The following is a 15,028-nucleotide window of genomic DNA, read 5'->3' on the forward strand; positions in this document are numbered from 1 at the left end:
TTTGGTTTTGGGGAATTGGTTTACCTGGCTTAGCATGATGTTCTCCAACTCCATCCATTTATATGCAAGTGCCATAATTTTTTTCTTTTCTAATGCTGAGTGATATTCCATTGTGTATATATCACAGTTTCTTTATCCATTATTTATAAATGGTGAATCTTTTGACAAGGGAAAATTTACCAGTTCTCCGTGCAGTTTTAACCCAAACTAGTGTGGTACCCCATATTTTCTCTCCCATCTTTATTTGGTATGAATTTTCTTCTTTACCAAGGCAATAAAATTGAATTGAACACTACAGGAAATATACTTATAAGAAACCTGCTTATTTTGCCCAACTTCTAAGGTGAAATAATAAAATTTAAGGAAATATTTTAAATAGTAATGCCAATTCTGCATGTTGAAAATGGTCAAGGATATTCTTTCTCTGAAAAATATAGAAATAAGAATAGGCTTATTATGAGTTTTGTAGTTTATACATTCTTCACTCCCAAATACCTTTGCTTTATAATCAAATATTGTTAAAAATGAGAGGTGAAAAGTTCCCCTCACTTTCACTTCAATTTATTATATACTCTCAAGGGAACTTGACATTGGCCTAGAAGTTTATGGTAAGGGATTATTAGCCACTTTTGTAAAATGCTTGGGTGGAAACACAGCTTTACACCCAAGTTCACTGAACCTTAAAATTTTAGCTTAGCTAAATTCAAATTAAAGCATTGTCCAAGAGTATCTGTACATATTTTATTTCTGCTATCTAATGTTTTTCATAATTTCCATTTATTTTTGTGACAGGCAGTTTTTAAAGAGCAACTTTCACCAAAAAAATTGGGCTTTTTAAATGTGACAGAACTTGTTGGAGCTCTTAGTGATATTCTTCGTGTTGAGTTCAGGGAAGGAGAACAAGACTTGCTAGTGTTTGATGCTGATATGAGGCCGGTACTAACAGGTAAGTTGTCCCACAGTGTAATGCAAACCTCATTTTTAATTGTTTTTGTAAGAACAGGAGAAAAGAAAATATTGGCTAGGTAAGAGTCATCTTTATAACTACATCAGACAAACATATTATGTATTAGCATTGGAATGTTTTATGTGTAACGATCTTTTTTCTGGTGGTATTTATTGTAATAAAGTTAACTGTATTATTAACTTTAAAAATTGAATTTTTTTTTTCTTGGTGGAGATTGACTTGAAGAGCATTCTGCCTCAGAGCTACATACCTAGTCCTTTTATTTTGGGGCAGGGTCTTGCTAAGTTGCCCAGGTGGGCCTCAAATTTATGATCCTTCTGCCTTAGCCTCTGAATTTTTAAAATTAATTCATTGTGCCAGACACAGTGACACTTGCCTATAATCCCAGCAACCCAGGAAGCTAAGATAGGAAGATTACAAGTTCAAGGTCAGCCTCAGCAATTTAGCAAGGTTTGAAGCAATGTAGAAAGGTCCTGTCCCATGATAAAAAATAAAAAGTGTTGGGGATATAGCTCAGTGGTTAAGTATCCCTGAGTTCAATCCCCAATACCATAAATAAATAAATGAATTTTTTGATAATCCTGAAGAGAATTTTCTGATTAAATGGTCTGATAGTTCAGTGGTTAACTTTGGCTATATATCAAAAGCATTTTAGAAAGATGTGGAGATTCAGAATAAATGGGTATGCATTCATAACCCCTCTTGCATTTTTAAAATAACTATTTGAGGATAATTTTAGGCTTATGGAAAAATTGCAAAGGTAGTACCAAGTTCCCATATTCTTTTCATACATTTTCCCCTAATATTATTATCTTTAATATTACTGTAATTTATTTGTCAGAGCTAAGACATTAACATTGGCACATTGTTAACTAAATAAACTCCAGATTCTATTACCAATTTTTCTTTTTTTTTATTGGTTGTTCAAAACATTACAAAGCTCATGACATATCATCTTTCATACCTTTGATTCAAGTGAGTTATGAATTCCTATTTTTACCCCAAATACAAATTGCAGAATCACATCGGTTACACACTCACATAATGGCATATTAGTGACTGTTGTATTCTGCTGCCTTTCCTATCCCCTACTATCCCCCCTCCCCTCCCCTCCCATCTTCCCTCTCTACCTCATCTGCTGTTGTTCAGTTCTCACCCTTGTTTCCCCCCCTTTCCCCTCACAACCTCTTGTATATGATTTTGTATAACATTGAGGGTTTCCTTCTGTTTCCATGCAATTTCCCTTCTCTCTCCCTTTCCCCCTACCACTCGTCTCTGTTTAATGTTAATCTTTTCCTCATGCTCTTTCTCCCTGCTCAGTTCTTAGTTGTTCTCCTTAAATCAGAGACATTTGGCATTTGTTTTTTAAGGATTGGCTAGCTTCACTTAGCATAATCTGCTCTAATGCCATACATTTCCCTGCAAATTCCATGATTTTGTCATTTTTAGTGCTGTGTAATAATCCATTGTATGTAAATGCCACATTTTTTTTATCCATTCATCTATTGAAGGGCATCTAGGTTGGTTCCACAGTCTAGCTATTGTGAATTGTGCTGCTATGATCATTGATGTGGCAGTATCCCTATAGTATGCTCTTTTAAGGTCTTCAAGGAATAGTCTGAGAAGGACGATAGCTGGGTCAAATGGTGGTTCCATTCCCAGCTTTCCCAGGAATCTCCATACTGCTTTCCAAATTGGCCGCACCAATTTGCAGTCTCACCAGCAATGTACAAGGTACCCTTTTCCCCACATCCTCACCAGAACTTATTGTTGTTTGACTTCATAATGGCTGCCAATCTTACTGGAGTGAGATGGTATCTTAGGGTGGTTTTGATTTGCATTTCTCTGACTGCTAGAGATGGTGAGCATTTTTTCATGTACTTATTGATTGATTGTATGTCCTCCTCTGAGAAGTGTCTGTTCAGGTCCTTGGCCCATTTGTTGATTGGGTTATTTGTTATCTTATTGTTTAATTTTTTGAGTTCTTTGTATATTCTGGAAATTAGGGCTCTATCTGAAGTGTGAGGAGTAAAAATGTATTCCCAGGATGTAGGCTCCCTATTTACCTCTCTTATTTCTCTTGCTGAGAAAAAACTTTTTAGTTTAAGTAAGTCCCATTTGTTGATTCTTGTTATTAACTCTTGTGCTATGGGTGTCCTATTAAGGAATTTGGAGCCTGACCCCACAATATGTAGATAGGAGCCAACTTTTTCTTCTATCAGGCGCAGAGTCTCTGATTTGATATCAAGCTCTTTGATCCATTTGAGTTAACTTTTGTGCATGGTGAGAAAAAGGCATTATACTTCATTTTATTGCATATGGATTTCTAGTTTTCCCAGCACCATTTGTTGAAGATGCTATCCTTCCTCCATTGCATGCTTTTAGCCCCTTTATCAAATATAAGAAAGTTGTAATTTGGGGGATTGGTCTCTGTGTCCTCTATTCTGTACCATTGGTCCACCTGCCTGTTTTGGTACCAGTACCATGCTGTTTTTGTTACTATTGCTCTGTAGTACAGTTTAAAATCTGGTATCACTATACCTCCAGATTCACACTTCCTGCTTAGCATTGTTTTTGTTATTCTGGGTCTTTTGTTTTTCCATATGAATTTCATGATTGCTTTATCTATTTCTACAAGAAATGCCGTTGGGATTGCATTGAACCTGTAGAGAACTTTGGGTAATATCGCCATTTTGATGATGTTAGTTCTGCCTATCCATGAACAGGGTATATTTTTCCATCTTCTAAGATCTTCTCTTTCTCTCTTTAGGGTTCTGTAGTTTTCATTGTATAAATCTTTCACCTCTTTTGTTAGGTTGATTCCCAAGTATTTTATTTTTTTTGAGGATATTGTGAATGGGGTGGTTTTCCTCATTTCCATTTCAGAAGTTTTGTTGCTGATATACAGGAATGCCTTTGATTTATGCATGTTGATTTTGTATCCTGCCACTTTGCTGAATTCATTTATTAGTTCTAGTAGTTTCTTTGTAGACCCTTTTGGATCTTCTAGGTATAGAATCATGTCGTCAGCAAATAGTGATAAATTTAAGTTCTTCTTTTCCTATTTTTATGCCTTTAATTTCTTTTGTCTGTGTAATTGCTCTGGCTAGTATTTCAAGAACTAAATTGAATAGAAGTGGTGATAGAGGGCATCCCTGTCTTGTTCCAGATTTTAGAGGGAATGCCTTCAGTTTTTCTCCATTTGGGATGATGCTAGCCTGAGGCTTAGCATATATATAGCTTTTACAATGTTGAGGTAAGTTCCAGTCTCCTATTGATGGACATTTAGATTGTTCCCATTTTTACCATTATAAGAAATATAGTAGTAAACTTTTATTTTTTTATTTCTTATGGTGCTAGAGATTAAACCCAGGACCTCATACATGCTGGCAAGTGCTCTACCACTGAGCTTCCTGCTCAGCCCCATGATACATATTTTTGTCCCCACATCTTTCTGTACTTTCTGTTTATTTCTTTCAGAACCACTGTGGTTGTAGGTCTATCTTTCTGGAGTCTGTTTTAATGTGCCAATTACTTGTAGTCATCATATATATGTAAATTAAACAAAACATGTGATCGACTTGAGGATGCCTAAGAATTAAGGAATCGTATGGAATATTAAGTAGCCATGTACATTATAAACAACGATGAATGAATGTTTGAGCTTAATTAGAACAAGAAATAAATTGAAATCAGGATATTGAAAAATAAAGCTATTCACCAAACTTTAAGAAGCATTGCCATACTACATACTCCCCTTGCTCCAACACACATACACACACACACCAAAAAAAAAAAAAAAAAATGGGGATTCATTCTCATCTAGAACTTCTCTTAGACCTTTCCATGTGGCAAGATATACAAGGACAGGTTAGTATTTCTCATTTATCGCTATCTCCTTAGTACCTGGCAAATAGGAGATGCTTATTAACAATTGTACTATTATTGTAGCAAATATGCACAGGCTGTTCTGTTGGCCATTTCAGATGGAGCTGTTTCAACAGTCAGAAATTTATGTTTAGTTCAACCAGATAAGAAAATGGAAGCCAAGGCTTGTGTCTCCAGTCCCCCTAGAAATTCACTGTCTACTGCTGCTGTCAAGGAGACTGCATGGGATTGCCCTTTGAAGAACCATAAAGAACCAGAACAGAAGATATATAAGAAGCCTAATCTGGTTGTAAAGCCTTTACAGCTGGTGAGTGAGGATTAAAGACCCTGCACAATGCAGATTCAGCATTATGAAAAGTAACCAAATGAAACCAGAATTACTTTTAGAAAAATCTTGTCTCTGTTTACCTCATTTATTGAAAAGATTAGTTCTTTCATCCAAAGTCACCTTATATAGTATCTTTTCAGTAATTTATGTAACCAGTTTTCCCTCAATTTTCAGATGGTTTTGAGATTGGATAGTCCTTATATGATGATGGTACTGTCTCTGTCTCCCTGTGATTGAAATGTGGGCTGGAAAATCCTCAGGGGCTTCCGAGGGGACCACAGAGGAGCTGTTGACTGAGTGCCTCAACAGCTGCTGCAGATCTCCTTTGCACTCAACCTCAGTTATTGGGTCCTTTTTTCTCACCCTCTGTCATTACATCTTTATTTATTTTTTTTTTTTTGAGAAAGAGAGAGAATTTTTTTTTTTTTTAAAGAGAGAGTGAGAGACAGAGGGGGACAGAGAGAGAGAGAGAATTTTAACATTTATTTATTTTTTCTTAGTTCTTGGCGGACACAACATCTTTGTTGGTATGTGGTGCTGCTGAAGATCGAACCCGGGCCGCACGCAAGCGCGCTACCGCTTGAGCCACATCCCCAGCCCCGAGAGAATTTCAATATTTATTTTTTTAAAAAAATAAAAGCAACATCTTAGTTTGTTGTGGTGCTGAGGATCAAACCTGGGCCGCACGATGCCAGGCCAGCGTGCTACCGCTTGAGCCACATCCCTAGCCTCCTGTCATTACATCTTTACACACAATTCTTTTTGTGTTGTCTTCTCCTATTCCTTATGTTATTACTAAGGAATTAGTCTTATGTTACTCTTCATTGTACCCTCAGTATCTGGCTCCTTTCATGAGATGACAAAAATTTGAGAGCCTGCTATATTGTTCTGGAGGACAATAAAAAGGCCTACAGGAATATATATTTTAGAAGACAAAATGATATATTTTAGAAATGTTTGCACAATCCTATTTTTGATTGGAAGACTAGTCTAAAATTTAATCTAGACTTCGTTACCTTTCCCTGTTGGTAGGGTTGAGTAGAATGAGAATTCACTTTAGTTCAGCCTGAATATCTGAAATATGATATTGTCAAATTTTAATAAGGCATTTGCATAATATGTCTTAACTCTTTGCCTAATATCAGAAGGTAATATATTCATATTTTAACATAAGAATCACCTGTGGAATTTTTTAATATGCATGGTTTCATTCTCACATATTCTGAATCAGTAAATCTGGCCTGAACCCATGAATATGAATTTTTATAATTTCCCAAGTGATTCTGAAAAAGGCAACTAATGAAGTATACTTTGAGAAATGTCAGGGTTTGAAATGTCACCCAAAGATTTATTATGGTTTCTTTGATTTCTTTCTTTTAACTTGTAGCAAGTAGGAATAAGTAGATCACAGCTCAGCTTGGCAATGGCAAATCATGATATCCCACCAGATGCTGTACAGGAGAAGAAATTATGCAGACTTCCACCATTAGATACCAGTACCCTTGTGGGGGTCTTTGTGGAGTATATTATCTCTCCAAGTCAATTCTACATCCGAATCTATAGCAGGGATTCATCAGAGTTACTTGAAGACATGATGATTGAAATGCGGTAGGAGTCCTTGTTTTCAATGTGTTTTTTCATGTGTCATTCTAATTAGGAGTTATCATTTTTGGTCTCAGGAAAGACCCAAAGAGAGCTTTTGTTTATTGATATTTCCTATATAGAAATTAAATTGCAGAGTTAAAAAAATGCTTCTTTTAAAAATTCATGGGTGATAATATAAAGTTATTTATAAAAATAACTTTTTAGAAAATGTTGGAAGAGTACCATTGTTTTACATTTTTACAGATCACTTTAATATTTGGCTTAATAGGGGAAAAAAGCTGGATTTTAATATCTGCTTCTACATGTAATCTATTGAGATACAATAGCCCCAGATAACCTTATACAGGCAAAATGTTCCAAGATACTCAGTGGATACCTGAAACAGGATAATACCAAACCCTGTGTATATACTGTTTTTTTCTTTTATACACATAACTATAATAAAGTTTAATTTATAAATTAGAAATAGTAAGAGATTAACAAAAACAAGTATAAAATATTCTGTAACAAAAGTTGATTGAACAACTGATGTAGCTATTAAGTAACTAATGGGCAGGTAGTGTATAAGGTGGGCATATGCTACACAAAACCATGATTCACACCCTGGCCGGTTGGAGTAGGATGGTACAAGATTTCATCATACTACTCAGAAAAGCATGCATTTTTAAACTTGTGATTTGCTTATTTCTGGAATTTTCCATTTAATAATTTTGTGCTACAGTTTTCCATGGGTAACTGAGCAAAAACCACTGAAAATGGTAAAACTACTATATGTGATTTTGGTTAAAGTGTAAGGAAACATCTGGCTTCCCAAATATATAGTTTGGTAAAGGAGTATTTTAATAGCCTTTTCAGAAAATTGTGAATATTATTTTTTAAAATATGCCCAAAATTGACAAATGATAAGTTTCTTGAAGATTACACTGTGAAATTTGAATTTTTCATATGCTTTTATGTTAAAATTGGTCTACATGTGTGCTTTGAGTCAATCCAGGACTAGTTATGTAATTACAGGTCCCAGTGCAAAATTAAAACATAGGGCATCTTACTTAAAAATTAAGAATTTCAAGATAGCATTGGCAGAGCATTTAAGGAAACACAAGGCCTCTTAAGCATGAATTCATGAGAAAGCATCCCTGAATTAATCTTTTGCCCATGTATAAATGCTAGGTCACTGAATTATACATATTTTTATGTGTTGGCACATTTCATCACATAACATTTAAAAATCACATTTGTGGCTGGGCATGGTGGCGCATGCCTATAATCTGAGTAGCTCAGGAGGCTGAGATAGGAGGAACATGAGTTCAAAGCCAGCCTCAGTAATTGTAAGGTACTAAGTGAGACCCTGTCTCTAAATAAAAATATAAAAGTGGTTGAGTGCCCCCGAGTTCATTCCCCAGTATCCTACCCACTCCAATCACATTTGTTAATATCACTACTGAAGTCATTAGAAAAACATGAAATATTGGCGAGCGGTCAAGCTTGTGGTGGTGGATGTAGTATTTCCAAACTCTCAACTTTTACTTGAAAAATTGAATTTTATCATTGACAATATATACTGTTGTTTTCCTTGCGGTGACAGGCTCACTTAACTTTGGGTAAGATGTTTACCAAATGCCCAAACGTGAATTATCATAATTCGTTAATTTTTTTTGAGCAAAAAAAGGTGGTTCTTTCTGTGAAAAATGGTGACTAATTCATCTTTCAAGTGAAAAAAATACTATCCTCCCAATAAAAGATTAGGTCACAATTCAGAACACACAAGCTTTTCCTTGACATAACTAAGGAAATGCCTTATGTATACTTAGTTTCATTTTTGTCCCGTAGTATTGAAAAGATGTCACTTAGTGACTGCTGTTTAATAAGCTTAATTTTTATCAGAGACGATATTAAATGACACTGGCTTTTTTTTTTATTAATGTGAACATATGGCAGTGACAATTAAGTGGCTATAAGTTTGCCACTGCCTCGATTTAGCTAAGGTGCCTGGCTTATGTACCCATTGTTACTTTTACATGGTCAATGCAAATTTCAACATAGTAAAGGGTAGATAAGGGTTCAGTAATATTATGAAAATAGTTTTGATCTTGTAGACCTCCTGGAAAAGCATTAGGGTATATACTTTGAGACCTACTGCCTTAAAAAATGTCCATTTTAGGAAGAGATGGGAAATGAGATCGCATTGTATTGTGTTCTGAGAATGTGAGATAAGAAAATGAATGTATAATTTTCATACTTTATCTTTGAATAAGTTTGTTAATAAAGAGAATGACTTTGGACAAGAAAAAAGAATAAAATTCTTTGGCTTTGGTAAGCATTAACAAATCAGGGAAAAAATCAGGATTTTTTTTCTTTGCCTTTTGCCCAGGCTTTTCTATTCTTGACCTATCAATAAAAACAATCTTTTATTTTTCTTCCCCCATGATTTCTCTGTATATGGAATTCCACAGGCGTTGTTATTCTAACCAGCTGGTTTCTGATCGATATATCATGCCAGAATGTTTTGTCCAGCCGGGACACCTGTGTTGTGTAAGGATTTCTGAGGATAAGTGGTGGTATCGGGTTATTATCCATCGAGTGCTTGGGAAAAAGGAAGTTGAAGTATTCTACCCAGACTTTGGAAATATCGGAACTGTTCAGAAGTCCTCTCTGAGGTTCCTCAAGTGAGTTGAATTTAATAAGAACAATGGACAAATTAAATTTTGAATCAGTGCTGAAACTTGGTGAGGCTGTGATCTCTCTTATTTTTCTTTTAGCTTTATCACTCCATCCTTCCACCCTTTCCATGACACTCTTCTTAGTGTCATTTAATTTCACAGGTGGATTATAATCTCATGTCTTCTTTGACTTGACTATGAATTTGAATGGACCATTTGACTAAATTTTAGCCTCTTATTAAGAAAGTGACTCCTTGAGAATGGCAAGTTGAAGACCAGCCTGGGCAACTTAGCAAGACTCTGTCTCAAAAAAATAGGAAGGACTGGGAATGTAGAGTGCCCCTGGGTTCAACCATCAGTTTCCAAAAAACTAAAAACCAAAACTAAAAGAAAACTACTCTTTGGGTCATACTCAGAGGTGCGTTCATGTATTCAGGAAGCTTGAACCTGAATTTCTACTGTATGGTTCTCTCAAAGATGTATTTTATACTTTTTCTTAGGTTTCTTTAAAGTACGAGGCATTTATTATTAAATTGATGAGTAAAATACTCTGAAATGTTGTGCATAACAAATCAAGAAGCAGAGATTTTATAAAAATGCACTTTAAACATATGATTAAATGTTCATATATTGATTGTTACTGCAGGTGCTGCTACACAAAGCTTCCCGCTCAGGCTATCCCTTGCTCTTTGGCTTGGGTGAGACCCGTAGAGGTATGTACTCACAGGTGGATTTCCAGTAATTAGAAAACATTTTAAGTGTTTATTTTTTTCCAAGACTGTTTCTGAGTTCTCGGGATACAAAAACAAAACATGAAACCAGGCCACTCTGCTCCCCAAAAATCAGGTATGTTGTATGGAATGGAAATATGTGGACAGACATATTTGTATGTGTACCCTGCTGTATTTGCTATAATAGAGATTCTTACAGCATGACAAAGGAGCAAAAGGAAGTAGCCCCATCTCTCCAGGGTAATCAGGAAGCTTCATAGTAAAGGTGGCATCTGAGTGGAACTTTGAAAGAAGATTAGGAACCAGACGAGAGGAAAAACATTCCAGGGAGAGTAGTGTGAACATTTCAAATTTAAGAAATTAGTTCTGTTGGCTCTGAATATAGAATGAGCTGGAAGGTACATGACAAATGATGTCAGAAATAGGCACAGACTTCACCTGGAGAGCTGTGTTCAGAGGTCAAAAAGCTGCTATCCCTTAGATGCTGGGGAACTGCCATAGTCAGGTGTCATTTTTAAGAGAATTCTTCCATACATTGTGAAAGGTGATTGGAGGACCTGCAGAAAGCATTTACATTCACATAGGCAGGTATGGTGTGTGCAGTTATAATTATCTCTGGCCTTTACCTTTTCTCCTCTGAACCTACACGTACCTATGTGTGTTCCTCACACCATTGTTGTCTGTTTAACCTAAATAATTTATCAGTTGCTTACATATAAATGACTATTTAAAAATATCTTTTAGTTGAAAAATACAGCAAAGAGAACCAAAAAAATCATATAATTCAGGGCTGGGGTTGTGGCTCAGCAGTAGAGCACTCGCCTAGCATGTGCGAGGCCTTGGATTCGATCCTCAGCACCACATAAAAATAAATAAAGGTATTGACAACTGCAACTAAAAAAATTAAATATTAAAAAAATCATATAATTCGACCACTGATACACACTCATCTTAGAAGTTGTTGTATTTCTTCCAGTTTATTTTATTGGATGTAGAAAGTCCAGGTTTTTGAAAGGTTTTTAGTGTTACCTAAAATAATCATAATATGTTGCATATTATGCTTTTTCACTTAGCATTTAGCATAAATATACATTAAGTTCTCAATTCTAATGGATTCATAGTAATTTATTAGCTAAATATGCATTGTGGCCTGTTTAACCATTCCTTTATTGTTGGACATTTAATCTTCTACATTTCCACTATTATAAACAATGTATGCAAAGTGTTTTGTTTTATTTATTTATTTGCAGTACTGGATTGAACGCAGGCCCTTGTGCATTCTAGGCAAGCACTAAACCACTAATCTCCACCACCAGCACCCCTAACTCTACTTTTTTGTTAGACAGTCTCACAAAGTTGCCCAGACCAGCCTCCCAAGTAACTGGGTTATAGACGTTCACCACTGCACTCAGATTTCACAAAAACCATACATTGTACTACCATCAGGATTGGGTTTTAGTCTGTAGTCTTGAATGGGTCTCTTTTTACTACTTTGGCCATCAGGAAGCTGGATGCTAAATTTGCAACCCATTTATAACCAATGTCTTTTACATCAGCCACATGGCTTCTCTGTTTTGTTTTCTTTTTTTTCCTCTTCATTGCCTTCTTATTTGCCTCCTATACCTCTCCTCCTCAGGGCTTTGGCTCATTCCAATCACAGGAATAGCTTATTCCAAGAAGTTTCATGGTTGCCCTTCCTGTTATTTCCTCAAAGGGTTTTCTTTTCCTCACAGCCAGTTTAAAGTATGCCCTTCCCCTTGAGTCATTCATCATCACCATGTTTTGTCTTTATTATACTTGTCACTGTCTGCTGTTTTCTTGTGTGTCCATCTGAACCCAACAGTATAAGTGTCCTGTTCACCATTGAATCTTCAGTGCCTATAGCAATGTTTGGTTAATGTTAAGAGCTCAGTCATCTTGTTTTTAACTAAATGAATCTATCTCACTTTATTTCTATGTCTATTTTCTAATTTTGAAAATGATTAATTCTCTTGGTAATGGAAGAAGAGCAACAAAGGAATGTGATGAGACTATGTTCCCACAGACAAAATCAAAAGTAGGCAGGAAAGCAGAAGTCTCCTTGGAAATCAAACTGTAGCGGGTAAGGTTGGGACCTTTCCAGCTGCCTTCTTGAGGACAGTCCTCACTCTTCAGCCTTGCTGGGTTGAAGAAATAGAGGAGATTCTTTGAGAGTGTCAGAACAGCTAGAAGTTAGGGGGCAAATTCTTAACACACAGAATGGGTATACAATTGTATACACAGTGTATATAATCTTCCCAAATCCTTAGATGACTACTGAACTTTGCAAGCACTAGGGACAACCTAGTTGCCCTAGGAGAAAGTTAACAACTGGCATTTGAAGGAACTGAACAGAGATTTCAGTTGCTACAGACTGCAAGAGCAAGGGGTGTACAAAATTTAGAGTTTAAGTCCAACTTGTCACTTAACAATGGAGACACTTTTTGAGAAATGGATTGTTAAGTGATTTCATTATTTTATGAACATCATAGCATGTACTTACACAAACCTAGATAGTATAACCTACTACCCTACCTGGGCAGTGTGTGGGTTTTTTTTTTGGTACTGGGGATTGAACTTGGGGGCACCAACCACTGATCAACATCCCCAGCCCTATTTTGTGTTTTTTTTAGAGACAGGGTCTCATATAGTTTTGCTTAGTGCCTTGTTATTTTTTTTTTCTGAGGCAGGCTTTGAACTCTAAATCCTCCTGCCTTAGCCTCCTAAGCCTCTGAGATTACAGGTGTGCACTACCTGCCTGGTGGTTGTATTTTTAAATACATTTAAATGTTTATTCCTTAAACATTTTTTTAATTTTAAGATTAAAATATAGCCATTATGGTTTGGATATGAGGTGTTCTGCCAAATCTCCCGTTAATGCAGGAACATTCAGAGGTGAAATGATCAGATTGTGAGAGCTATAATTCATCAGTCCATCCTAGTTTGATTGGACTGACTGGGTGGTAACTGTGGGCAAGTTGGTTGTGGCTAGAGGAGGTAGATGACTTCATCTTCTCTATCAGGTGCTTCCTGACCCTGAGCTGAGCAGCTTTCCTTCACTTGCCCCCTCCGCATAATGTCCTGCCTCACCTTAGGCCCAGAGTTGTGGAGCTGGCTATCTAACTGTGAGCTCCAGACAAATTTTCCTCCTGTAAATTTTTTAAAATTTTCTTTCTTCCTTTCTTCCTTTTCCTTTTCCTTGTCCTTGTCCTTTTCCTTTTCCAAGAAGCCACGTGCTAGGCAAGTGGTCTACCACCAAGTCACAACACCAGCCCCTGTAAATTGTTCTTGTTGGGTATTTTGTCACAACAACCCAAAAGGTAACCAAAACAATAACCCATTTTGACTTATTTTTATCTTATCTTTTAAAAAACTTTTTAAACTGTTTTATTAAAAACTAGGACACAAAAAAAGGCCTAGGCCTATGAAGGATCAGGATCAAAATATCACTGTCTTCCACCTTTGCATCTGGTCCACTGTCTTCCACCTTTGCATCTGGTCCCACTGGAAGGTCGCAAGGGCAATAACACAGAGCCATTGTCAATAACAGCGGTTCCTTCTTCTGGCATCCCCCTGAAGGACCTGCCTAAGGCTGTTTTACAGTTAAAAATTTTTTTTTCAGGTAGGGATATACTTTAATGATTAAAAGAATAGTATAGCAAGTATATAAACTAGTAACGTAGTTGTTTATCATCATCATCAAGTATTATGTACTGGCCAAACAGTAGGTATGTTTCCACCAGAAGCACCACAAACCTGGGCAGGATGTGACAATGTTATGACAGCTACCACATCACTATGCAATTTGAATTTTTCAGTTCCTTTGTAATCTTATGGGAATATTGTCACATACATGAACTTTTATTGACCAAAATGTTAAGTGGTGCATAACACTGGGAGGACTCAGGGCATAGGTCAGTGGTCAAGCACTTGTGTGACCCTGAATTTCCATCCCCAGCTCAGCAAAACAAAAAAAAAAAAAAAAAAAAAAAAACTAGGATATTTTGTCACCAGTATTCTTTTTTTTAAATATTTATTTTTTAGAAGTCGTTGGGGGCTGGGGATGTGGCTCAAGCGGTGGCGCGCTCGCCTGGCATGCGTGTGGCCCGGGTTCCATCCTCAGCACCACATACAAACAAAGATTGTGTCCGCCGAAAACTAATAAATAAATAAATATTTTTAAAAATTTAAATAATAAATAAAATAAATCCCTTCTTTCTAAAAAAAAAAAAAAAAAAAAAAAAGAAGTCGTTGGACATGGGGCTGGGGATGTGGCTTAAGCAGTAACGCGCTCGCCTGGCATGCGCGGGGCATTGGGTTCGATCCTCAGCATCACATAAAAATAAAATGAAGATGTTGTGTCCACCAAAAACTGAGGGGAAAAAAAAAAGTATTAGTTGGACACATACCTTTATTCATTTATTTATTTATTTTTATGTGGTGCTGAGGATCGAACCCAGAGCCTCGCATGTGCTAGATGAGCTCTCTACCGCTGAGCCACAATCCCAGCCCACCAGTATTCTTGAACTGCAAGAAATACTAAAAGAAGTCCTTTTAGCTCTTAATGGAAATGAAAGCAAATAGTAACTGAGATCTATAGGAAGGAATAAAGATTATGGAAAATAGTTAATATGTGGTGAAATATAAAACTGTTTTATTCTCTGAATTTCTTTGGGAAAATAGAACTTTTAAAAGTAAAATCATTGCATTTCATTTTGGAGTAGAATGTGTTGATATATATTTATTCCAAAAGTCTTCATGCAATTTAAGCTTCATTATTTTTAGAAACATAAATGTCACGAACTTTAAAAATATCATTTGAAACTTTAAT

At 36.2% G+C, this 15,028-nt stretch overlaps 1 protein-coding gene across 11 annotated transcripts in view; it reads left to right on the forward strand.

Moving 5' to 3' along the window:
* The window catches only part of Tdrd5 (tudor domain containing 5), an 83,149-nt gene that overhangs the window by 35,626 nt on the left and 32,495 nt on the right, over positions 1–15,028 (forward strand). For 8 of the 11 annotated variants that reach the window (XM_078022387.1, XM_078022393.1, XM_078022391.1 and 5 more), the window contains 5 exons: positions 793–946; positions 4,954–5,162; positions 6,571–6,791; positions 9,242–9,454; positions 10,095–10,161. In XM_078022387.1, the coding sequence (XP_077878513.1) occupies positions 793–946; positions 4,954–5,162; positions 6,571–6,791; positions 9,242–9,454; positions 10,095–10,161 (864 nt within the window). The remainder of the gene's footprint in view (positions 1–792; positions 947–4,953; positions 5,163–6,570; positions 6,792–9,241; positions 9,455–10,094; positions 10,162–15,028) is intronic. The other 3 variants (XM_078022390.1, XM_078022392.1, XM_078022394.1) reach the window with 2 other exon arrangements.

Source organism: Ictidomys tridecemlineatus, chromosome 10, assembly GCF_052094955.1.
Source record: "Ictidomys tridecemlineatus isolate mIctTri1 chromosome 10, mIctTri1.hap1, whole genome shotgun sequence".
Taxonomy (NCBI): Eukaryota; Metazoa; Chordata; class Mammalia; order Rodentia; family Sciuridae; genus Ictidomys; species Ictidomys tridecemlineatus.